The sequence below is a fragment of the Protopterus annectens genome, chromosome 8.part0, assembly GCF_019279795.1.
Source record: "Protopterus annectens isolate FY-2018-M chromosome 8.part0, PAN1.0, whole genome shotgun sequence".
NCBI lineage: Eukaryota > Metazoa > Chordata > Ceratodontiformes > Protopteridae > Protopterus > Protopterus annectens.
Genome location: NC_056741.1, coordinates 1,831,502,236 through 1,831,529,293, shown reverse-complemented (window position 1 = coordinate 1,831,529,293; position 27,058 = coordinate 1,831,502,236). Strand labels below are relative to the sequence as shown.

Here is a 27,058-nt window from a genome sequence, read left to right as displayed (position 1 = left end):
AGCTACATCCTGTGTCATCTGTTGCTCTTTCATATGGGAACTCAATGGCTTATCACTCCACAGCACTGTGTCAGAGTTGCCACTGTTTCCTGCTTCTTCCTTTGTTGTGCAACTCCAACTGAACTTTTATACTGGTTGCCTACAAAAGGCTCCAGAGTATCTTCATATAGCAAGTGATCAATGCCTTCCATTCCACCGGTTTCTTTTTAATTTGGAGACTCACTGTTCCATCATGCTGTGGCATTACCAGAAATGGATTTTCTACACTAAATACTTCACTCCACTGGTAATCCATAACTTCGGTTTCTATTTCTTTAACTTCTCCATTGTTTTTAATCATTATTTTGGTACTTTTCCGTTATCGGGGCAACAGTTCTCAGATTATGTAATTGTTACGTAAACACAACCGTCTTACATTCCCTCTACAAAATGTGGAATGGTTACAGCTTCAATTTGGAAGGTGATGCTTATAAAGCAATTTTTGCTGCATATGAGTCATATTTATTTATGGAGACAGTTACATTCATAGCACCGAATGTTTGACAAAGCCCTTTTCAGTGTGGGTGGGAACACTGAGGAAGTGTAAAATTGAAAAAACGTAATGAGGCACACTCAAGACATCTGCGAATAAAATACAGCAAACTTCTTAACCTCTGAGTGCAACAAATCAGAAAATAAGGGGAGGACAAAGACCCAAAATAGAGGATTTAAATATTACCCTTACAAATGAAGAGGCAAAAATGAGAGATACTGTCAACTGCAGTGTAGACACACCGCTTCAAAATTACCTTTCTCTCAGGAACTCTGCCACACGACGCTCACTAAACTATCACATTTAGTAATAACAGATTTAAATTGCAGAGATGAATTACTCTGCTTGTCTTTCGGTGTTGGTACAAGTGTGTATTTGTGTGTGTAAATAAATTACCATGGCTGTGTTAAAAGCATGTTTGTGCATGATAACAAAGAGCTAAATTCAACACTGACTGCATAATTAGCACTGTGCCGTTTTGTACAAATCGCTTCCTTATACGTTGCTAGCAATACCGGTACTGTCAAACTGTCAGGGTAAAATGGTGCTGCAATAGAGTAGTAGCTTCTTAAAGTAATGCCGATACTGATTTAGCGGTCCCGACTGAAGTGCTAAAGTGCCAACGCATCAAAGCGCCTACTGATATGGCTATAGCAAACAGCTTTTTACATTAGTTTTCCACAATGCATTTATCTTGGTATGAGAAAATGATACACAGATATAATAGAGAATTATTCCTACTTGAAGCGTTCCACATTTTATAGAGGGAATGTAAGACAGTTGTGTTTACATAAGAACTACGTAATGTGAGAACAGTTGCCCAGATAACGGAAAAGTATAATTTTTTTATTGCATAATTTTCCATATCTGGATGCCTTTGCCATATTTCTTTTCAACTGTCTTTGGTGCTGTTATTTTTGTATTGATTAGTTTTGCTTTCTCCTTTGCATAAATTTTGCACCATATTAAATCCCTTTTTCTTTTCCATGTCCATATTTCTTCTTCAGATGCCTTCCGCTCCACTTCTTTCTCCTTGTTTTTGGGACACATTTTTCCATCATGCTGTAACATAACCGGTGTTGAGACTTTCTACACTAAATCCTTCACTTCACAGGTGTTCCACAACTTCAGCTTCTATTAGTTTAACTTCTGCTTTATTAATCTTCTGTTCTACATTCCCCTTTTGTGATCTTACTTTTTGTACCATGAAATGTTCCATATCTGGGTGCCTTTGCTGTATTTCGCTTCAAATAACTTTGGAGCTGCTTTATTTGTATTGACTAGTTTGACTTTCTCCTTTGCTTAAATACTGCACCATATCAGCTCTCTCTTTCTATCCCATGTCCACGTTTCTTTTTTTTTTTTTTTTAATACCCTTCAAAAATCTCTAGGTTTTGTGATTTATATTTTCGCACTTCCTCAGTTGCTTTTTTCCAAACAGCCCAAAGTTTTTTGGTCTGTATAATGTTTTTCATGGATCTGTTGTATTAATGAACACAAATCTGCATTTGAAGCTTTTGACAGCTTTTCTTGTGCAAGTATTTTTCTTTCCTCTAAATGTCCTTCAATCATTTTTGAATGAGATTCTTCCATAACAGTAACACCATTTCTTTCTTACCTTCAACAGTCCACTGTATCATCTTTACGGCCATTTCTGGCCCGTCAGTCTTTGTGGACTACTACTTCTTCCAACAACAGGGAGGTCATCCTTAGCTTTGCAGTAGAAGATAGATGATGCAATAAAAGATGGACACTTGTTAAAAAGAAAACTCTGGATTCTGCTAGTTTGGCTGTGACATCTGACAAACTCTATGCTTTGAGAGGGGGGTCAACTGACTTTCTCCTTAATTCACGGTGACTCCCAAGTTGTGAAGTGAATGGAACAAATGTTCCTTGATGGACTAGTAACATCTCTGGTGGGGCAGTGAAGGAGCCAATAGTCTAGATATGAGAACACCCAGAACACTTGCAGAGTGAGGTAGGCTGTCACCACTGCCATACATTTGTTAAACACTCAGGGGGATTGTGACGAGTGGGTAGGGCAGTGACCTGAACTGGAAATGATGGTTTCCCAGTCAGAAATGGAAAAATCTCATGGATTGTTTATCTTGACATAATACACATCCTGGAGATCTACTGAGTACATCCAGTCATCCTTCCTCAGTACAGGCAAAATGGACTGAAGCATGACCAGCTGGAATTTTGTCAGATTTAAAAAATTCAGATAACTTGGGTCCAAAATTGGTCTTGACTTTTTTTGGAACTAAAAAGAATCTGGAATAGACTCCAGATCTTAAGTGATCTGGAGGGTGGGCATCCTGGATGCCCCCCCCCCAACAGCTTTAAGACCTCTGTCGTTGCCGATTCCAAATGACTGGATGGCACTCTAGGAATCTTTTTCCTTTTTTGAGAAGGGGAAACAAAGGGAATACAATATCCTCTGGTGATTATCCTTAACTCCCATAAATTCTGAAGTGATAGCCTGCCAGGGTTGAGGGTGTAGGGATAAGCACCCCTCCCCACTCCAACTACCCCCAGAGTGCAGATGGGTAAACCTTCAGATGTGCTGGAAGAATTTCTCAGTAAAAGGACTGAAATCCTTGGTTTTGCAGTCAGTCTCTGCCTATGGGGTGAAATCCATCAAAAATTTCCCTTCCGCTGCCTTGGGAGGGTCTGTCCACAGGTATGTCCTGATTAAAACCCTGTGATTTCCTGAACTCCAACTTCTTTCCCCCTCTGTGAGTCCCTGAGAAGGTCCTCGAGGTGTGGAGAAGTGGATTCTTATGGCAGTCAGGATCTTATCGACCTGTTCGCTTCTAGTGAGCTTCCATAACATTAGGTCCAAATAGAGTGGAACCATCAAACAGGGCATTAAGGAAGGACATCTTGAAACTTTCCACAAAAATCACACAGTCACATCCAGGCATGGCAACATATGGCTATACTGGTGCCTGCAGCTTTACCTGTACCATTAGCTGCATAAGACAGCAGACAACTAGATACATTCGACAAGGGCTGCAAGTTTTTCATCTTGGACTCTATGGTTTTTGGATGTGCAAAGATGAGTTACCTGAGGGGGGATTGGCAAGTTCTTCAGCCAATTCCCTCAAAGCGTGTCACATTCACAAGACAGTTCGGCTCTCTAAGAGTAAAAGTCAGTGAAGTACAAGTCCATTTCCCAAATCCGTCCAATGCACTTGATTCTCTCTTAGGAGGATGAACAGATATACTCTCTTTCGAGTGTTTTTTCTTTGTGGCCACTGTCACAACTATAGCATCTACCGCGGGACCTTTGCTACAGTGTCCTGTCTTTTGATGCAGCTAATATTTTAAGCCATTTTTTGGGGGATAGTCTGCACCATGTTAAGATCCTTCCAGGCCTTTTCAGCTACCAAATCAATGGGAGAATAAGCAAGAGGAAACACGCAAGATACACAACAACTAACTCCAAAAGCCTCCAGGAACATGAACACATCTGGGGAAAGTATATCACTGGAACACCCCCCCCACTCAATTCCAAGACAGCAACAAAAGGAACAATCTTCAAGGGGGATCTTTGGGAACCTTCCCCCTCACCCAAATCCAAGTCTTCTGTAACTGCTTCCTGTGAGGAACGTAAGTGTCTCCTCTTGCATGTCTGTATCCTGGGAACCTGTCTTGGTGAGGCTTCCGGAGACGTGTCCAAATTAGACTAGTGGCTCAAAATGTGAGCTTTTCCCAACACTGCTTGAAGCCGGCTGTCCCTGTCAACATGGAGGTACAGACTCAGAAGCAATATCCAGTAGATGCTGGGATGGAGCCGCACAAGATGAAATTACCCCTTCTCTTGGCCTGGCAAATACCCTTTTAAAAGCCTTGAAGTCAGAGCCATAGGCAAGATCAGAAGAGCTCTCTCTCTCAATGAAGTTAGGTTTTCACCCCATGAAATGTTGAAGTCAGAATGCAATACAGCTTCTTGTGAAACAGACTTTGTATTTAGAGACATAGTTCTACACCATCGTGGCCAAAGACTAAAATTGTTCTAAAGCTGCCTAAATCAGTGGTTATGGTCAGTCTGTTGAAGAAAATAGAGCATGACAGACTTAACAGAGGGGGCAAACAGATGCTCAGAAATTCAGTGAATGCATTAATAAAGCTTTCGGTCTTCAAAGTATTTAGTGTATACTCATTCACGCTTACCAAAAACATGGTGCTAAGACTGCAAGTCAAGACACTTATCACAGAATACAAGATTACAAAAGTTACTGTTTACAATGTAAATGTCCAATGTCACAGAACAAAATACTACTTGAAAAATTCTCCCATAATATTTTTTCTCCTACAAATCCTGCTCCCAACATGCACTGCAGTTCATTATATATTGTACCACATATTTTTCTAGCAATAAAACTCAGAGCACTGTAACACAATGTTGCAAGTCAGGTTTACAGTACAGACACTTACGCAACCTGGCAAACACAACTAATCAGATAAAATGAAAAGAAATCAACCTATGTCTGGCCATAACCCATCTTCACCTGAACCAAGTCTCTTTAGGTTTACATCAAAGTACATTGTCTACTAGCATTCTCCTTTTATCAAATACCTAAACCAAACATCTTCCATGCACAGTAACATCCCTATAATTCCAGCTAAATCAGCTGTAATACACCACACTCCTCAACAACTGGCATTGTTTTCCTTATTGTGGCTGCTACAACACACATCTGTGAGACTACACCACTGCTTGTGTCATTACCCCAAATAAAAAGCAGAATTTAAAAGATGAGGTAAAGACAAAAACTTGACAAAAATATCAGAATGCATTACACTTACCAAGGATTGAACAACAACATCAACGAGTGTGGCAAAAAAACCCTTGGAAGCACCAAGCTTCTCATGAGCGTATCGGACAGCTCTTCTCAAAATTCTTCTCAGCACATACCTGCAAAGAGTTGATGTCATTTTTCATATAGTGTTCATATATTATATTACTAGTACACATTTTTAAGACAAAGCCAGTTCCTCTTTTGCTGACTTGATTTTTTTTTTATTTCAGTTTAGTAACCAGGTGAGGGTGCTATTACACAGTTGGACCATTTTCTGGCTCAACCCAGGACATGATTAAGAAAAAATAAAAAGACATAGGTTACACTGAAAATAAATCTATTTAGCTGCCAAGCCACTGTGGATACACATCAGTACATACAACAGCTGTATGGACACATTTTAATACTGTATGAAGTGTGACACAGACATAAATGAACACAGAAACAGAAAAAGTTGCAGTTATTTGTAGTGTTATACAACTAACAATATCACACTCGCTTAAAACTGTAGTCCAACCCTAAATTGTTTTCAGTAAAGCAGTACATCTTCAGTGGAGAGAACAATCAGTGTAAGCTTGAATTGAGCTCATCTGATAAATAATGAATACATATCAATTAGCACTGCCAAAGCATGACAAACTGGGTAGAATAACCTGAAAACCACACTTCACATGGACCTTTTGCATCTGGTTAGCCGTTTCACCTTCCTTCACAACAATGAAAAACAAAGTGACTTGTAAAGATGTCAGGGTATTTCTTGATGTGGGACACTGACCTAAATGACTATCATCACTCTATAATTTGAATGGGTTGGCTTCAGCATTCACAATGAGATTTAGACACATTCACACTGCTATTGTATGGGAAGGGGAACTTTATCCAAGCAAGGAAGCTATAAAATGCAGAAGACAGCACTTTTTGTCAAAAAAGATTCCAGCTCTGGAAATTGAAAGGAGACGCTCATTACTACTAAACTGCTTCTCAACCACAAACAAACAAATGGAAAGCTCCACCAGGAAAAGATGAGCTTGGTCAGAAAAGCTCAAACAAAAGGCTCAAGTCACCACTGGAAAAACCTTCTAATCTGAAGAAGCACTGCTGCGAAAGCTAAAAGTCTTTTCTGTGGTGATTTGAGTTAGTCATTTTGGAGTATTGCTTCTCAGCTACCACAGATGAGTTCTCATCTTTGTTCTCCATCTTCCTGAAATCCAGCTCTATTTTGTTTTACACGGACAGGTGCAACAAACATAAGAAAATACTGTGGCTTTTGCAGAGGCAATCTAAACAATCAAATAGTTGTCATTCTGAAAATATTATAGTTTGTGATTTATAACAAAACAGTGGAAATGTCTAAGGTTTTACAACAGAAGGATGAAAAGGGAGAAAAATATTTGCTTTTGATTGGATTATTTTTCCACTCTAAAATATCTGAGAAACCTCACATGATCATATGAACAAAAAAAATCATTTCAATATAATAAGTATATACTAAAACTGTGGCTGTTTATTGCATTTAAAGACAAACCCCAGAATTCAATAAACTCCATGTAGGCTCCACCTGAAACCTACAGAGAGTTTACACATCTGTGCAGTGGTGCATGGTGAGCAGCTCTCACCACCACACAATGCATATTCATGCCTCACACCACATCTAAGAGAGGTTTCATAGTCAGCGACAGTGTTGCTGGTCAGGAAACTGTGCAAGCAACCATGGATAGCAATTATGTTTAATGCAGAGCACTTACAGTCCACAGTGTTGCTCGGAATGCCACAATGATCACCAGGGCTTCACAGATAGCTCTCAATCTGTTAGTTCAACACACATGCACAAAGACCAACATAATATGCAGGGAAAATTAACCAGAAATAGGGACATATTTGACATAGATGTCTCATAGAAGTTTGGTAGAATGAAACTTAAACATACCTTTCGACCTCTTAGAGCAAGAAATCTGGACAAAGCCATAAATAATCAAGGGAACAAAGGCCAAAAAATATGGACAGATTTTAATATTGCTCTTACAAACAAAGTTGATAGAATAATAGATTTTATAGTAGCATGAATCTTCTGACGAGTATGAGTTTGTAACTCAAATGTCTGTCATTATTTTCTGACTTTAATCCGCAATGACATGCCAATGATTTGCCAGAAAACCAAAGTTTTATGAGGAAAATATCAAAAATATGAGACAAAAACTGGACACACTGCAAAAATTAGGATACTTGAGAGGTATGAACTGAAATGCGTGTAATATGGAGTCACATCAATCCTGAAATCATCCCAGTGATATGGCAGAAAGCCACAAATTTGATAAGGAACACATCTGAGCATCCTGGGAACAGTTGGACAGTTGAAAGGTATGAATGTGAAGTATATGATCCAAACATAGTACAGGACAGTATCTACAGTGCACAGTACTGTGATATCTCATTCTTGGCTTTCTGTACTGAAGCTGTGTAAATGATCTGTAAAGGTACATGGACTGTCATGTAAAAGAATACTCAGGGGAAGTCCGTGTATTGAATAAGGATACATAGAGGAACTGAAGGAATGAACACAGGCAAAGAGGACAGGTGGAACAACCTAATGTACAGCAGATGAGGGCATGTCAATGGAAAATGGTGGTAGCAGTCACCAATCACATATCTATATTTTACAGCAAGGACTGCACAGTAAAAATGTGTTTTATGCGACTGTCACATAAGGTGACATAACAATGGGGAAGATGTTTGTGTGTGAGAAGCATCCTTACATGAATAATGCAAAGGACATTTATCAGGGATTTGACATACAACTGGGGTTGGGTGCAAACTGTGAAGATGTGAAAACAGATATATCTGAATAGGAGTGTAATCTCAGCAGAGGTCTCCAGCAAGTGGGGCACAGGTAAAGGCCCATGGAAAACATTAAAAGAACCAACCACAATCATGGACAATATCAGAATAATACCACCAATAATCCCATGCCTCTGACATAACATAATTGATATACAGTGATAACAGACAAGTCAGCACAAACACACTTGAACAACTAGTATGATCCATTCACACTCTAGGAGGGTAACCAAGCACACTGTCCTGGCACTGTAACATCTTCTGGAGGTGTTAGGAGGGACACTGCTATACCAGTATACGGCATTATGAGCAATACAGACTAGCTGACTGGAGTGCATGGCATACATATATGGCACAATCCACACTGTCATAGGATCATAGGAGGTTACCAGGCTAATGGCCCTGGGGCTCTTACAAGCCTAGCCACGAGTGAATCCCTAAAAAGAAACCTCAGTCATCACCTGTCTCCCATGTCAATAAGGGACACAGGTGGAACCCTTGGGACAAATTTGTGGTTTCCCATCCACTCATCAATGTTGCTCTTGAACAGGGTCAGCGAGGTGCTCTGCTTGACATGTATGGAAAGTCTATTCTAGAGATGGGGCAGCCTCTGGGAGACAAACCTGTCTCACCAGCAGGTTTTGTTGATGTCGCACATTAGATTCAGGCCTTTTGAGCTGGTAATGCGTGAGGAGTTGAGACTTGCGCATATGGAGCATCTCTAGTAGGGGAGGGTCTGAGATTGCCTTGTAGGCGAGACACAGATCACCCCTGAACAATCTGTAGGATACCGAATAGCATGATAATGATTTGAGCCTGTCAGTCAGTCAGTCTGTACTATGTTCTTCGTGTTTCACTGTTGCAGTCATTACATTTGGGTAGAATCCCAAAGCTATGGTTAGGAGGATGGAATTATACAGCAGTAGGAGCAGCTATAAGGCCCTGCAGAACAGCAGTGGCAAAGCCTGCTCTGGATTTTGAGAAGACAGAGGTAAATGGTAATGCTTGGTGAACGTATGAACTGAGCTCCAGGTAGCAGCTTCTAGAATGTCTCTGGTAGGAACCCCTCTGAGAAAGGCTGCAGAAGTAGATGCAGCCCGTGGAATGGGATCTGATCCCCTTGCGGACAGGTTTACCATGATGCATGTAGCAGAAATGAATACAATGGTTTATCCATTTTGAAATTGTCTGCTTTGAGATAGACTTTCCCTCTGCCCCTGCAGCAAATGCCACCAGTAGTTGCTCAGATTTTCTTAGAGATTTTGTCCTGTTCAAGTAGAATCTTAGTTGAATGTGTACATCCAATGAATGTAGAATCTGCTCCACCTTGTTCTGTGGATTTGGGAAAAAAGTTGGCAGAAGAATGGTCTGATTAATAGCCCCACTGGATACCACTTTAGGCATAAAAGATGGACTGGTCCTGAGCGCTACCCTGTCCGGATAGAAAATAATAAAAGGCTCCACTGCCATGAGAGCCTGTAGTTCTGAGATCATTCTAGCTGAAGTGACTGCTAAAAGAAAAGCTGTCTTTCAAGAGAGAAAGGAGGCAGGGTGAGTTTTTCCAACACAAAATTGAGGTCCCATGCAGGAGTTGGGGCTCTCCTGGGAGGTCTTAAATTTTTGGGGCTCTCCTGGGAGGTCTTAAATTTTTGGCTCCTCTGAGATACTGCTTTAGCAGGGGATGAGAAAAGAGGGGGAGGCTCTGTGTTGTAATGAGCTGAAATGGCAGAGGCGTGGATTTTTAAGGAAGAGACAGATAGGCCCTTGTGAAGCATCTCAGTTAAATATTGCAGAATCTGAGGAATACTGGGCATTTCTGTGCTTATTCCTTTTGCCTGATTCCAGGCACAGAATCTTTTCCATTTATCAGCATAAGATTTTCTAGTGCTAGGCCTTCTAGCCTCCAAAATGACATCCATCACAGATTTGCTGAGAGATGTAACTGGTGAAATTAGTAGATTAGCCAAGCTGCAAGATTCAGAGTTTGGAGCTGAGTGTGTAGAATTTGAATGTTCTGCTGAGACAATAGGTAAGGTGTCTGAGGCAGGCACCATGAAGGAAGGTGTGACATATTGTGTAGGAGCGGGTACCAATGTTGGCAAGGCCAGTCTGGAGCAATCAGAATCATTTTTGCTTTTTCCTGTCTAACTTTTAGTAATTAAAAAATCCTCTCCAGTCTCGCTACAGGTTAGCGCTGGGGTGAGCAAGAACAGAAAATAATCAAATCAAACAGTAGCAAACCCCAGCGTGAGCAGGTACAAATCTTCATGTGACAGAATCCAGTAGAATGAACGTCAAACAGCTGGGCAAACTAGTACCAATATAGTCTATAATGATGGGCGCTGTAGAAACTTTTAGTAATACCTTGCAGAGCAAAGGCAGCGGGGGAAAAGCATAGACTGATAGGTTTTTCCAGCTGAAGGATAGAGCATCCACTTTCCAAGCTTTTTTGTGATGGATTCTTGTGCAGAATTTGTCAACTGATAGTTTTGGGGTGAGGCAATAAGATCTATCCCTGGGCTCCCCATTTGAAACATGTTGAAAATTTGCGGATCCAGTTTCCATTCGTGTGGGTCCATAAGATTTCTGCTTAGTTCGTCTGCCAGAGTATTTTGCTTTCCTGGCAGGGACTGTGCTTGTAGATGTATTTGATAAGGCTGTGTTCCACAAGGCCGTGGTTAGTCTGCAAAAGGGGTAGGAATGGGTACCCCACCCCTGCTTGTTTATGTACCACATGACTGTGGTGTTGTCCGTCTATCAGTAGTTGTCCTGGATGAAGAAAGTCCTTGAAAGCTGTCAGATCATTCGGCACAGCTAGCATCTCCTTCTGGTTGATATGCAGGTGCATCTGATTTGGGCTCCATCCGCCATGAATGCATCTCCTTGTCAGATGCGCCCCCCAAGCATAGTCTGATGCTTCTGTAGTCAGGGTTTGGGTGGTAGGGGGTTGAATGAATGACAGTCCCTTGTTTTGGTGACAGGCCTTTGCCCACCATAGGATCTCTTGCTGCAGTCAACGAATGATAGGAATCATTGCTTCCAAGCTGCGACAATGTTGACTCCATAAGCTTTTTAGGTACCACTGAAGTTTCCTCATATGCAGTCTTGCATATGGAATTAGAAGAATGCAGGAAGCCATGAACCCCAAGGCTTGCAGAATTGGTCTTGCAGATAACTGGTTTTTGTGGCCACTTGTTTGAAGTAAGTCATCAACTGGATTTGTTTGTCTGGCGTGAGGTAAGTCATCTGGGCAGTTGTATTCAAGCTTGTGATTTATTTTCGTTTATGGTGTACCCTAGGCAAGTTAGAAGCTTTTTTACAAACGCCAGATGCTGTAGAAGAGTGTCCTTGTTTTCTGCCTGAATTAGACAATCGTCCAGATAAGGATAAATCTGAATGTTTCTTTGTCTGCAAAATGCAATTACTGGTGCCAGGCACTTTGTGAAGACCCTGGGTGCAGTAGATAAGCCAAAAGGCAGTGCAGAGAACTGGTAATGCAAATAGCATGCTTTGAAGCAGAGGTATCTTCTGCAAGATTCCCTGATTGGGATATGCAGGTAAGCCTCTTTTAAGTCTAGACTTGCCAACCAGGCATCCTTGCCTAGCATAGGCAGAAACTGTTGAAGAGTCAGCATCTTGAATTTTGGAATGTCCAGAAAAGTATTTAGAATGGATAAGTCCAGAATTGGATGCCATGATTTGTCTTTTCTGGGTACCAAAAAAAGTCTTGAAAAACCTTGTCCTTTTTCCTTTTCTGGCACTGGTTGAATAGCCCCCATATCCATGAGGGACATAACTTGTTTCTGGGCCTCTGCCCACTGATTTGGAGGCAGATCTGGCCATCCGTTTGGAATTGGCAACGTGTGGAAATGAAATTTGTATCCCTGGGATACTATATTTAAAACCCACTTGTCCTGGGCAATTAGATGCCAGTTTTGTGCATGAAGTGCTAGTTCCCCCCCAAAGGGGCTGCCAAAAGATCTTGGAAATGGCAGAGGAAAGTCATTGAGACCGTTTACTGTAGCTAATTCCAGATTTGGAGGTGGAGGCACCCCATTGTTTTGTTCTGCAAGTTCCTTGTGACTGAAACCTGGAGCCTTTGGAGTGTCTGGGTTTGACCCGAGCGGCTCTGGTGGGAACTGGAAAGGACCAATTCTTAGTAGGCCAGTGCCTACTGAACCTGGGTGGCTGCACTTGTAGGAAATCTTTTACAGTTTGCATAGATTTAGCTTTGTCTTTCATCGTTTTCAAAACTTCTTCTGCCTTATTACCAGACTGTCCTGTTGTAAAGGAGCATCCAACAATTTTGCTTTAACATGATCAGGCAGATTTTGCTCCTTGAGCCAAGCATGCCTTCTTATCACAAATCCAGTTACGGCGGCCCTGCAAGAGGCCTCCAAGGAATCAAAACCACATTGCTAAGTATGCTTTCCAACCTGTTCAGTTGAATGCAATAAATCCTGTAAACTTTATTTGCCACACAGTCAGAAATAATCATTTTCAGTTTCAGTAAGCCCATGACATGCTGCTGATATTTAAGCATATGAAATTGACAGTTTAAAGCCCCGATTGCCAGGGTTGCAGAAGTGTAAACTTTCTTACCACATCTATCCAGCGCCCTGGAATCTCTATCAGAAGGGGTAGATTTTTAGCAGTAGAAGCCTTAACACCCTTGGGACCCTGAGAAATTCTTTCAGGGTCAGCAGTAGGGTTTTTAAAAAAAAAACTTGTGGGAATCAGGAACCATGTAATATCTGTCTGGCTTACTAGGAGCCGGAGGCAGGGAATCAGGAGCCATGCTGGATTCTGAGAAAACATAATCAACAACGTCTAAAACAGGAGGTATAGCCAAAGGCCTATGCTGAGGAAGAAGGAAATCACTAAGCCTCTTTTTGGATTCTGAAAAATCCTGACTCTCCCAAAGAAAATGTTCCCTTAAGGCATGCAAAGTTTCTCCAAAAGAATAACCTCAGGAGGAGAAGCAGAAGGAATGGATTCCTCTGCATCAGAGTCCTCATAAGGTGGAATAGATAATTCCAGACCAGAAGAGAAATCAGAAGAAATGGAAACCTGATCTGAAGATTCATAATCAGTGCCTTGCCTAGGCCTCTTAGCAGGAGGGGGATGGGAACCCCTGATCAAGGTAATTAAATCCTCAGCCATTTTGATCATTTGTTTTTTAGGCATAGGGGCCTGAGCACGTGGCCCATGCATCTGTTTTTTAGACATAGAAGATGGTTTTTGGCCTTGTTTTTGAGGATGGCGTCAGTTTAATATACAACTCTTTAGGCCTGAAAACACCCTCAGAAGCTGATGCCTGCTCAGTGGCTCCGGACCCATCTAACGGAGAGACATCCGCAGGTTCAATACCGGCATACCGGACTCCAAAAGGGTCTCAGTAGAGGCCTGCAAATCAAAGTAGCGGGTATCAAGGGCTGTGAATGCGCCTCATTAAGTATCGGCGAACTGGCGACTGGCTTAGGAGAAGCTTTATCGTCGGGTTTGGACCTTGACGGTCTGCCTCTGAAACTTTTCTTTGCGTTTTTTGTGAATTCCGGTAGTCGGATTGCTAACAGACGACATTTCTGGATAGTTAAATCTTGAGCCAAAATATTTAGATGCAAAAATATACCAAAGCTTAATAGCGCGTTGGTTAAATTTAACACAAAACCGACAGCAAGGCACGTTGTTGGTCAGGGCTTAGGCAAGGAATACAGTACAAAATGAAAATCCTTATGAGGTATTTCCTTTCCACAAGCAATACAATTATTAACTTTTACCGACATCGGTAAGGAGCAAGAAAAAGTTTCCCCAACGGGGTACTTAGCTTTAAGTTGAAGACTTCGGTTCTGAAACTCGAAAACGAAAATTTCAGGAGTCGGCCGACCGGCACTTGCAAAGTGCTTTTGCTTCGGGCACCATATGGCAAGAAAGACTGATGAAAATGGCGTTGGCTTCATGTTTTATACCCCTAACGACATGGAAAAAGGGACAGCAACCGACGCAGGACCCAAGACTTTGTTATTCAGGCCGACAGAGGGCAACCTGCCAACAGATTACCCAAATGTAATGACTGCAACATTGAAACACAAAGAACATCTGTTCCCCGTTGTTCTGTGGATTAGAAAAGAAGGTTGGCAAATGAATGGACTGATTAAGAGCCACACTGGATACCACCTTGGGCATGAAGAAGGGATTGGTCCTGATGGACACCCTGTCTGCATGAAAGATGATGAAAGGGTGTCCCTCAGGACCAATCCCTCCTTCATGCCCAAGGTGGGATTGGTCCTGAGGGACACCCTGTCCGCATTAAAGATGATGAAAGGCTCCACTACAATAAGGGCCTGTAATTCAGACACCCTTCTTGCTTAAGTGATTGCTAAAAGGAAAGCTGTTTTCCAAGAAAGGAATTTTAACTCTGCACTTGTGGCTGGCTCAAAAGCAGGAAGAGTGAGTTTTTCCAATACAAAATTAAGGTCCCAGGGCTGGAGTTGGTGCTCTCCTGGGTGGTCTTACGTTTTTGGCCCCTCTGAGGAACTGCTTGAGCAGTGGATGAGAGAAGAGGGGTGGTTCTGTGTTGTAATGAGCTGAAATGGCTGAGGCGTGAATATTGATGGAGGAAAAAGAAAGGCCCTTGTGAAGCATCTCAATTAAGTATTGAAGAATCTGAGGTAAGTTGGGCGCTGCTGTGCCCCTCCCTTGAGTTTGGTTCCAGGCACAGAATCTTTTCCATTTTTCAGCATATGATTTTCTAGTACTAGGCCTCCTTGCCTCCAAAATGACATCCAACACTTGTTTACCAAGGGATGGTAACGGAGATATTAGGTAATTAGCCAGGCTGCCAGGTTCAGGGTTTGAAACTGAGGGTTCAGAATCTGGCTTTCCTGCTGTGACAGCAGGGTAGGGGTCTGAGGCAGGTGCCATGGAGCCAGCAGTGACACACTGCGTAAGAGGGGGTAGCAGTGCTGGCGTGGCCAGTCTGGTGCAATCAGTATCACCTTTGGTTTGTCCTGTTTAATCTTTAGTAGTGCTTTGGAGAGGAGAAGCAGAGGAGGAAAGGCATAAACTGATGGGATTTTCCCAGCTGAAGGACAGAGCATCCACTTTCCAAGCTTGTTTGTGGGGAGTCCTTGTTCAGAATTTATCCAATTGGTAGTTCTGGGGGGAGGCAAACAGGTCTATATCTTGGCTCCCCCATTTGTTTATCAAAGTCTTTGGTTCCAGTTTCCACTCGTGTGGGTCCATGAGATTTCTGCTTAGTTCATCTGCCAGTGTATTTAGTTTTCCTGGCAGAAGTTGAACCTGTAGACGCACTTGGTAGCTCAAGGCCGTGTTCCACATAGCCATGGCTAGTCTGCAGAGGAGGTAAGAATGGATACCTACCCTTCTTATGTACCACATAACAGTGGTGCTGTCCATCTTCACCATTAATTGTCCTAGAAGAATGTGGTCCTTGACGGCCGTTGGAGCATTCTGTACAGCTAACATTTCTTTTGGATTGATATGCAGGTGCATTTGACTTTGGTTCCCTTTGCCCTGAATGCACTTCCCTGCCAGGTGAGCCCTCCATGCATAGTCTGATGAGTCTGTTAGGGTTTGGGCGGCAGGGGGTAGAGTGAATGGTAGTTCCTTGTTTTGGTGGCAGGCCTCTGCCCACCAAAGGAACTCTAACCGTAGGCAAGGTATGACAGGAATCATTACTTCTAGATCCTGAGAATGTTGACACCATAGGCTTTTTAGATACCATTGTAGTTTCCTCATATGCAGTCTTACATATGGAATTAGTAGAATGCGGGAGGCAATGAACCACAAGGCTTGCAGTATTTGCCTTGCAGATGGCATGTTTTTTGTGGCCATTAGTTTGAAGTTAGTTGTCAAATGAATTTGTTTTTCTGGCGTGAAAAAAGCCATCTGGGAAGTTGTGTTCAAGTTTGCTCCCAGGAATATAATTTGTTGATAGGGTACCAGATGTGATTTATTTTTGGTTATGGTGTACCCCAGACAAGTTAGCACCTTTTGTACAAATGCCAGATGATTCAAAAGTATGTCCTGGCTTTCTGCCTGAATTAGACAATTGTCCAGGTATGGGTATATTTGAATATTTATTTGCCTGCAAAATGCAATGACTGGAGCTAGGCACTTTGTGAATACCCTGGGCACATTAGATAAGCCAAAGGGCAGTGCAGAGAACTGATAGTGCATGTGGCCTGCTTTAAAGCATAGGTATCTTCTGCAAGATTCCCTGACTGGGATGTGCAGGTAGGCTTCCTTTAAATCCAGTGTTGCCAACCAGGCATCTTTGCCTAGCATTGGAAGCAACTGGTGAAGAGTTAGCATCTTGAATTTTGGAATCACCAAAAAGGTGTTTAAGATAGAAAGGTCCAGGATAGGACGCCATGAGTTGTCTTTTCTGGGTACCAGGAAAACTCTTGAGTAAAAACCTTGCCCCTTTTCCTCTTCTGGTACAGTTTGAATAGCCTTAATGCTTAAGAGAGAGAGTGCTTGCTTTTGAGCCTCTGCCCACTGATTTGGGGGGTAGATCTGGCCAACCATTTGTGGTTGGTAATGTGTGGAAGTGAAATCTGTATCCTTGGGAAACTATATTTAAAACCCATTTGTCCTGGGTAAGGAGTTCCCAGTTTTTGGCCTGCAGAACAATCTTACCCCCTAAAGGAGCAGTTAGTTGAGAAGTGCATGGAAGTTTTAAAGTTAAGTCATTGAGACAGCTTACCATAGGGGGGAGGTCTTACTACTCCCTGATTTGGAAGTGGGAGCCCCCCACTGCTTAGTCCATGTGCGTACCCTGGGACTGAAGCCTGGGTCTTCTGCTGGTTCTGGGTTTGGACTGAAGGCCTGGAAGAGGCAGGAAAGGACCAATTCTTAGAGGGCCAATGCCTACTAAACCTTGGAGGCTGTACTTGTAGGAAATCTTTAACAGTTTGCATAGATTTAGCTTTTTTCCTCCAACTTTTTAAGAACTACTTCTGCTTTGTTGCCAGACAGGCAGTCCTGATTTAAGGGAGCATCCAGCAATTTAGCTTTAACATGATCTGGCAAAGATTGCTCCTTAAGCCAAGCATGCCTTCTAAGTACAGACCCAGTGACAGCAGCCCTGCAAGATGCCTCTAGTGAATCAAAACCACATTGCAAAGTATGTTTTCCAACCTGTTCAGCAGAAAGCATTAAATCCTGTAAATCCTTATTTTCAGCACAATCAGGAATCAACATCATTTTCTGTTTAAGCAATCCAATAATATGTTGCTGATACTTTAACATATGAAACTGGCAGTTTAAGGCTATAATGGCCAAGGTTGCAGAAGTGTATACCTTCTTACCCCATCTATCCAGCTCCCTGGAGTCTCTATCAGAGAGGGTAGGATTTTTGGCAGTAGTAGCCTTAATGCCTTTGGGTCCCTGTGAAATGGTCTCAGGATCCGCAGTAGGATTTTTAAAAAGGAACTTGCGAGAGTCAGGAACCCTGTAATATCTATCAGGTTTTCGGGAAGCAGGAGGTAAAGAGTCAGGGGCCAAGCTAGATTCCGAAAAAGCATCATCAACAATGTCTAGTACAGGAGGGATAGCTAAAAGGCCTGTGTTGGGGCAGGAGTAAGAAATCCCTAAGCCTCTTTTTAGAATCAGAGTAATCCTGGCTTTCCCAGCGAAAATGCTCCCTAAGAGTATGCAAGATTTCACCAAAAGAGAAATCCTCTGGGGGGGGGGTGGGGAGAGGGAATAGAGTCCTCTGCATCAGAATCCTCATAGGTAGATAAGGGTAAATCCTGGCCATCAGAGGAAACAGAAATTTCAGAATCCAGGTCAGAAGTATCATAAGCAAATTCAGTCCTAGGTCTCTTAGAGGGGGAAGGTTGGCTTCCCCTGATTAAAGTAAAAAGGTCTTCAGCCATTCTTATCATTTGTTTTTTAGGCATAGAGGCCTGACCATGTGGTCTGGGCATTGGTTTTCTAGGCATGGTTTGAGTTTTAGGCCTTGAAGAAGATGTCGTTGGTTTAATATGCAAGTCAGTAGGACGGAATACACCCTCAGAAGCAGGTGCCTGCACAGTGGCTCCGGACCCATCCAAGGTAGAGACATCTGCAGGGTCCACAGTTTATGCATCACGCGGCATACCGGACTCCGAATGGGTCTCAGTAGAGGCCTGCAAATCTGAAGGAGCGGGAATCAGGGGCTGCGAAAGCGCCTCACTGAGTACCAGCGAACTGGCGACTGACTTAGGAGAAGCGTCGTCGGAAGCATTGGACCTAGGCGGCCTGTCTATGTCTTTATCTTTGTATTTTTTTGGAATGTCAGTAGTCGGATGGCTTACCGAAGACATATCTGGATAATTGAACAGAGTACCAAAATATTTAGAAGCGTAAGTATGCCGACGATGAATAGTTTGTTGCTTAATAAGGCACAAAACCGACAGCGAGGTACGTCGTGGTCAGGGCCTAGACAAGGAATACAGTACGAATGAAAATCTTTATGAGGTATTTGCTTTCCACAAGAAAGCCAACTATTCACTTTTACTGATATCGGTTTAGAGCAAGAAAAAGTTTCCCCAACGGGGTACTTAGCTTTAGTTGAAGAATTCGGTTCTGAAACTTGAAAACGAAAATTTCAGGAGTCGGCCGACCGGCACTTGCGAACTGCTTCTGCTTTGTGCACCGCACGGCAAGAAAGACTGATGTAATGGCATTGGCTGCATGCATTATACCCCTGACTACCTGACGTCACAGAAGATGAGACAGCAACCAACACAGGACCCAAGACTTTGATAATCAGGCCGACTGAGGGCTACTGCAAGCAGATAACCCAAATGTGATGACTGCAACAGTGAAACACGAAGAACATCATGTCTCTAGCAGATATTTGCACCATAGTCACTTGGTCATCTCTGCCCACAAAAAAATTATCTACAACATGGAAGTTCATTCCAGGGAACATAATCCTTTTAGAAGGCAGTCTTACAAGGTATTTTGTCTTAAGCCCTCTTTTTCTCTCTCTATTCTCATAATGAGCAGTCAAGTTTGTGAATTATTTGTGATTTTGTCATATTAATAAGAACCTGCTATACTACACCTCTTAAAAAAGTTTGCATTTCAGATTATTACAAACATGCTTGTTTGCAATACATCTCTTTGGGTCTACCTCGACTCAAAGAAATTACGGTTCTCCGAAATGTAATTAGGCGATCTCTTTCATGAAAGTGCATTTTTTCGAAAATGCACTTTCGCAAAAAAGAAACCAACCAAAATCAGAAATAACACACACACAAAAAAAACACAACACTAACCACGTTTATTTAGGGGGCAAGCCCCCAATACTTATATAGTCTCACTTCAAGGTTGCACTACAGTGGGGAAAAAAAGGGAATATTGACTTATCCCCACTGTGCCACGATCTCAGCAACAGCCCCAGTTGCTGTTCGCTTAGTTGCCTTTTCGCGAAAGTGCATTTTCAGAAAAATCTACTTTCGCAAAAAAGAGATCGCCTAATTATGTTTTGGAGAAATGTAATTTCATTGGGTAGAGAGGTAGACCCATCTCTTCTCACCCCCCTCCATTTTTTAGCTTTCATCCTCTTTTTAGCACAGCTGCATGTTACTATGGGGAAGGAGTGGTTTCCCCATGGTCCCTGTTCACACATGAAATGGGTTAATAATTGGGACAGGTTAATAACAGTAGATTTTTGCACTTCTACAGCCAAACTGGAAGAGATTAATAACGGTAAATTTTTGCACTTCTACAGGCATAACCTTCTCCGAGCTGAGAAAAGTACAGTTTTGTACCTACCATAAATGTAGATGTTCGAAGATCCACATTGCTGCAGCCATAACCTGTGGGTAGTCCGCTGTCCTCGGTCGGCCCGAATACCAAAGTATTAGGCTGGCGTCGGTCATGGGCGCTCAGATCTGACGTCAGTGCGTCCCGGTATTAAAGCGCATGACCGACGTCATATCCCCAGTCTTTTCTTGCCCAGATGTCAGAAGGCCCAAAAAGAAAGGCCACCGCTAAAAATAGAAAAAACCTCCAAAACCCATGTACAAACAATGACTGCAACCCAAACCAAACAACCACTCCAAACTACAGAGGGGAAGGAGGGAGGGTAAATTGGACTGCAGCAATGTGGATCTTCGAACATCTACATTTATGGTAGGTACAAAACTGTACTATGTTCTTCATCTCACATTGCTGCAGTCATAACCTGTGGGTAGAATCCCAAAGCAAAAGGAAAGGGAGGTTGGCAAAATCATAAAGCATTGGGAGCTGCTAACATGCCCTGTAAAACTGCAGTGGCAAACCCAGCCCTAGACTTAGAATAAAGAGGGAGATGGTAATGTTTAGTAAAAGTGTGCACTGAACTCCAAGTAGCTGCTTCCAAAATATCTTTGGTAGCTACCCCCCTCAAAAAAGCAGTAGAAGTGGCAGTAGCCCTAGTGGAATGAGGTCTGATTCCAGCCGGAATCTCCTTACCATGATGAGAATAACAAAAAGCAATGCAATGACCAATCCACTTAGAAATAGTTTGTTTAGAAACAGGTTTCCCCTGAGAGCTCAAAGCAAAAGAAACAAATAACTGTTGAGACTGTCTGAAACTTTTAGTCCTGCTCAAATAATAACGCAACTGCCTGTGAATATCCAAAGTGTGCAAAATTTTCTCCCCTTTATTTTGGGGATCAGCATAAAAAGTAGGCAAGTGAATAGATTGGTTCAAGGCCACATTTGAAACCACTTTAGGCATAAAAGTAGGGTTAGTACGCAGAGATACCCTATCCTTATGAAAAATCAGGAAGGGTTCAACTGCCATTAGAGCCTGCAATTCAGATATCCTTCTAGCAGACGTAATGGCCAACAAAAAAGCAGTCTTCCAAGACAAAAACTTTAACTCAGACGTAGCTGCAGGTTCAAAAGGAGGTAAAGTAAGTTTTTCCAACACAAAATTGAGATCCCAGGAAGGAGTTGGAGCTCTACGTGGGGGTCTTATGTTCTTTGCCCCTCTAAGGAATTGTTTAAACAAAGGATGAGAGAATAATGGAGGGTCACAGTCATAGTGAGCAGAAATGGCTGCAGCATGAACTTTTACAGAGGAGAAAGACAAACCTTTGTCTAATAAATCTGTGAGATATTGAAGAGAAACACTCAAATTAGGCCTGGAAACATCAAAGCTCTTAGCTGTGCTCCAAATAAAAAATCTCCTCCATTTATCAGCATAAACTTTCCTTGTACTAGGCCTTCTGGCCTCCAAAATAACATTTAAAACTTGTTGAGGAAGCTTCGACCCTCCAGGTTCTAGAACAGAATATGCCAGGCTGTTAGATGCAGGGACTGAATCCTGACATTGAGGAAATGATTGCCCGCCTGAGACAAAAGGTGTGGAATTGAAGGCAAAGGCCAAGGAGGCTCCCGTACTAAACTCCTCAGCAGAGGATACCAGTGCTGTCGAGGCCAATCTGGAGCTATAAGAATCATGGAGGGCTTGTCTTGTCTGACCTTCAAGAGCACCTTGGGAAGGAGAGGCAGAGGAGGAAAGGCATAGACGTGAAGATTGCTCCAATTGAATGATAAAGCATCCTCTTTACAAGCTGTGGGATGAAACATCTTCGTGCAAAACTTTGGCAACTGGAAATTTAGTGGAGAAGCGAACAGATCTATGTCTGGAGTCCCCCATATCACTGTCAACTGTCGAAATACATGAGGATCCAACTTCCACTCGTGGGGATCCACCATCTGTCTGCTCAAAACATCTGCTAAGGAGTTCTGTGCTCCTGGCAGAAACCTTGCCTGAAGAGTGAGGTGCATACTGAGAGCAGTTTCCCACAGAATCATAGCTTGTCTGCAAAGAGGGTACGAATGAGTTCCCCCTTGCTTGTTGATGTACCACATGACAGTTGTGTTGTCTGTTTGAATCAACACTTGTCCCGGGTGAAGTAAATCCTTGAAAGCCATCAATGCAAATTGGACTGCTAACATCTCCTTCAAGTTGATATGTAAATGTTGAAGTCTGGCAGGCCACGTGTCTTGAACCCACTTTCCATTGAGGTGTGCTTCCCAAGCCTTGTCCGAGGCATCTGTCGTTAAGATCTGACTCGCCTCTGGTCGGGTCACAGAGAGTCCCTTGTTTAGGTGACATTCCTGAGCCCACCACAAAAATTCCTTTTGAATGCAAGGTATTATTTGAATGACAGTGTCCAGATCGTGGCAGTGTTGTGTCCATACATTTTGAGATACCATTGTAGCTTCCTCATATGCAGTTTGGCATTGGGAAGCACCAGAATACAAGATGCCATGAACCCCAAGGCTTGAAGGACTGTCCTTGCAGTCAGCCTGGACCGTAGAGACAATTGCTGGAAGTAAAGTGTAAGGTTCCTTTGCTTGTCCGGGGTCAAAAAAGCCATCTGGGAAGCTGTATTCAGTCTCACACCCAGAAAGCACATTTCCTGAGAGGGTACTAGACTGGACTTTGTTTCGTTCACAGAATACCCTAGGCACCTTAACACTGCCATAACATACTGTAGATGGTGAAGAAGCTTGTTTTCGTCCTGAGCCAGAATCAGGCAATCGTCCAAATAAGGATAAATTTGTATTCCTCTTAACCTTAGGAAGGCTATCACCGGAGCCAAAACCTTTGTGAACACCCTGGGCAGTAGATAAGCCAAAGGGCAATGCAGAGAACTGATAATGTAAAGTCCCAGCCAGCGAAACGCAGGGAATCTCCTGCAACTGGGTCTGATAGGAACATGAAGATAAGCCTCTTTGAGATCCAGAGTTACCATCCAGTGATCTTTGCCCAACAGAGGCAGAAGTTGTTGCAACGTTAACATTTTGAATTTTGGAATGTCCAGGTATGTGTTGAGGATAGATAAATCCAAAATTGGTCTCCAAGTGTTTCCTTTCTTTGGTACAAGAAACAGGCGAGAATAAAATCCTAGGCCCACTTCTGACATAGGGACCTGCTGTATAGCCCCCATTTGAAGAAGTAAAGAAATCTGTTTGTGAGCCTCTACTCTTTGCTGAGGAGGAACGTCTGGCATGCCTTTGAAAGGAGACAATGTGTGGAAATAAAACTTGTAGCCTCGGTTTATAATGTCCAATACCCATTTGTCCTGGGTGACTAAAAGCCAGTTTTGCTTGAAAAGTGCTAACTTTCCTCCCAAAGGAGCTGCCAGACAGGAGGGATCTGGCAGCTGAAGTCACAGGTCATTGGGCCTGTTTACGAAAGGACTGGCCCCTGCCCTCACTTGTAGATTGTGCAGGGGAACTCCACGTTCTAGGCCTGAAAGAACCCTGAGCTCTGCCCCTACCACGTCTAGATCTGCCCCTAGACTGTAAATCAGAAGAAGGGTAAGCCCATCCCTTAGTAGGCCAATTTCTACTAAACTTAGGGGGCTGCACCTGCAAAAAATCTTTAACAGTCTGCATAGACTTAGCCTTGTCTTCCATTTTCTTTAAGACAGACTCCACAGGAGGACCAAACAAAACTTCAGACTGTAAAGGAGCATCCAAAATTCTAGCTTTAACATGCTCTGACAAATTCTGATCCTTAAGCCAGGCGTGCCTGCGAATAACTGATCCAGTGGCAGCCACCCTGGAAGAAGCCTGTAAAGCATCGAAACCACACTGCAAAGAATGCTTACCCACCTGATCAGAGGCATGAACCAACTCTTGTAATTCCTTACACTCTATGCCCTCTGCCAAAGCATCTACCTTAGATTTTAATTGAGTAAGGAGAAAATTCTGGTACTTTAACATATGAAACTGGCAATTCAAAGCCCTCATTGCTAGAGTGGAAGAGGTGTACACCTTTTTACCCCACCTATCCAAAGCTCTAGAATCTTTATCCATAGGAACTGGGTTCTTTACAACAGAAGCCCTGACACCCTTAGGTCCCTGACTAATAGTTTCTGGGTCAGCCCTTGGGCTCTTATACAGATATTTATGAGCCTCAGGCACTCTGTAATACCTATCTAGTTTAACTGGCGCAGGAGGCAAAGAGTCTGGATTAAGGGAAGCCTCAGAGAAAACATCCTGAACAACATCCAAAACAGGAGGTATAGCTAAGGGCCGATGTTGTGGCAAAACAAAAATTCCCTAAGCCTCTTCGGAATCAGAAATCCTGACCTTCCCATTTAAAATGCTCCCTCATAGAATGCAAGGTTTCTGAGAAGGAAAAATCCTCTGGAGGAGAAGCAGAAGGACTGGAATCCTCTGCGTCCGAATCTGAATAAGGAGGAAAATCCTGAGTGTCTTCAGCCGAAGACTCTGAGTAATCTGAAGCCTGTTCCAAAATTTCCACCTCTGGCTCCACCCTAGGCCTCTTATCTGGCGGGGGCATAGAACCCCTGATTAAGGAAATTAAATCTTCTGCCATTTTAAGCATGTGTTTTTTAGGCACAGAGCCTGCAGAACTAGGACTGACACCTGAGGAAGGCAAACCAGGCCTGCCCTTAGAAGGTACCTTAGAGGCTGAAGGAGAAGGCCTAACCACCTTAGGCAAAGAAGGAAGTACAGCAACCTGAGAGGCCCCCTCAGCCTGACCAGACTCCTGAGAGGCCACATCTTGCAAAATTAATGTCTCCCCCTGAGACTCAGCTGAAACCTCGGCTGGATCTACAGATTCCAGCGTAGTTTCTAAGGAACCGGCGTCCAGAACGGACGACTCATCCTGCTTGGACCTTAACGACTTTACCTTGCGCTTCTTAGCAGAAGCGGGCGTCGGAGGATCCGACGGCATATTGTAATTACACCGCTTACCAAATACAAGCCTAGCGCAATCTAACCTACGTTTAATGGTGCGCTTATTAAACCTAGCACAAAAGCGACACCCGACTACGTCGTGCTCAGGCCCCAAACAAGGAATACAGAGAGAATGGTAATCCCTATGCGGTATCTGTTTCCCACAAGAAATACAATTATTCACTTTTTCTGACATCCGGAATTAACTGAGGCAAGAAAAAACAAAAATATTCCCTAACGGGGTACTTAGCCCAACTCGGTTTCGGTCTGAAACTCGAAATACGAAAATTTCAGAACGTCGAACGGCACTTGCAAACGCTGCTTCTGCTTCGGACCATGCGGCAAAAAAGACTGGGGATATGACGTCGGTCATGCGCTTTAATACCGTGACGCACTGACATCAGATCTGAGCGCCCATGACCGACGCCAGCCTAATACTTTGGTATTCGGGCCGACCGAGGACAGCGGACTACCCACAGGTTATGACTGCAGCAATGTGAGATGAAGAACATCAGCTTAGACAAAATAACTAAGAATAATTTTCTTAAGCTAGATGTGTAGATACTGGTAAGACATACAAGATTAGGTTTCACATAAATGTATTTTGTTAGACATATAGTATTCTCTTTGCACAGGCCAAGAAATGCAGCCATATTAAAAGCAGGCATATATCTTCATTTTACATGCAGCTTCAATAGAAATGAATGTTTCAGTAACCTTTAGTCAAGAATACTGATAAGAATAAAACAATCTAACAGAATGTGCAGATTAAGTACAAACAGGCTTGGGAACCACTGTTAAACAGGCATGTAGAAATTTTCAAGGTTTTCGTATTATTAGAGGAGATGCTTCAGACACAGTGAGTCATTAGTTGGTTTGGACTGACATGCAGAAAGTCAATGCAATGCAGTCCACAGAAGTTTGGTAAAGACACTTGAGAGTGAGACCAGTTGGCATAATGTTTAAGGTCTTCGTCTCCCATGCAAAATATTCAATCCTGACCTCTGGCTAATGTCAGTTAGGAGTCTGCATGTTCCTCCTGTGTCTCTGTAGGGTTTCTCCCACCTCTAAAAAACATGCCTAGTGTTTCCATCTCAAACTCACCAATGAACGGAGCTGTGGGCATCAGCACAGACTCTACAAGGTGTATTACAGGCAGGAAGAGTGGTTTAGACCAACTGCTTTGAGCAACTACTATGGTGCACAGTATCTTGAAGATGGGAGGACACGGATCATAGACTGCACACCGTGGAATGGCTAGCCACTCAACCGTGTAAAATATGGCTCTAGGTGATTCGATCAAGCTGGTCAGTTTTTCTATTGCTCTTGGTTCTGTCCAGGTAGTAACGCAATTGTCTATGTACATCCAAGGTATGCAACATTCTTTCTCCCCTGTTCTGTGGGTTGGGGAAGAATGTAGGTAGGTGGATAGCTTGATTTAAAGATACCCTGGAGACTACCTTTGGCATAAAAGTAGGATTAGTTCTCCTGGACACTCTATCTTGATGGAAGATCAGGAAGGGCTGTACTGCCATTAATGCCTGTAGCTCAGATACCCTTCTTGCTGAAGTGATTGCAAGCAGGAAAGCAGTTTTCCATGATAAGTACTGTAATTCTGCTGTTGCTGCTGGCTCGAAAGGAGGGAGTGTCAACTTTTCTAGCACAAAGTTCAAGTCCCATGCTGGCAATGGTGGCTTCCTAGGTGGCTTTACATTTTTAATCCCTCTCAGAAACTGCCTGAGCAGAGGATGTGAGAAGACTGGAGGATCCAAGTTGTATTCTGCTGAAATAGCTGATGCATGAATCTTAATGGAAGAATAGGACAGGCCGTTGTGGAAGAGCTCTGCCAAGTATTCTAGGATGTTAGCTATGTTTACCAGTGACACATTCTCTCCTTTTGCAGTACTCCAAATGAGATATCTTTTCCATTTTGCTGAATAATTTTTTCTTGTTGAGGGTCTGCGAGCCTCCATGATAATGTCTTTAACCCTTTGAGATAAATCTGGGTTATTTGGTGTTATGCCATGTTCCAGGCAGCCAGCTGCAGTGTTTTCAGGTTTGGATGCAGGGTTTTGAAGTTGTTCTGTGTTAACAGCAAGGGAACTAGGGGTAGAGGCCATATTTGTTCCCGAGACATACTCCTCAGTAA

General features: G+C 42.9%; 1 protein-coding gene across 1 annotated transcript in view; it reads right to left on the bottom strand.

The window, feature by feature from the left end:
* Positions 1-27,058, bottom strand: part of LOC122808571 (alanine--tRNA ligase, cytoplasmic-like) — an 859,981-nt gene that overhangs the window by 576,411 nt on the left and 256,512 nt on the right. Inside the window, exon 5 of the mRNA XM_044079527.1 lies at positions 5,348-5,456. Coding sequence (XP_043935462.1) covers positions 5,348-5,456 — 109 coding nt within the window. The remainder of the gene's footprint in view (positions 1-5,347; positions 5,457-27,058) is intronic.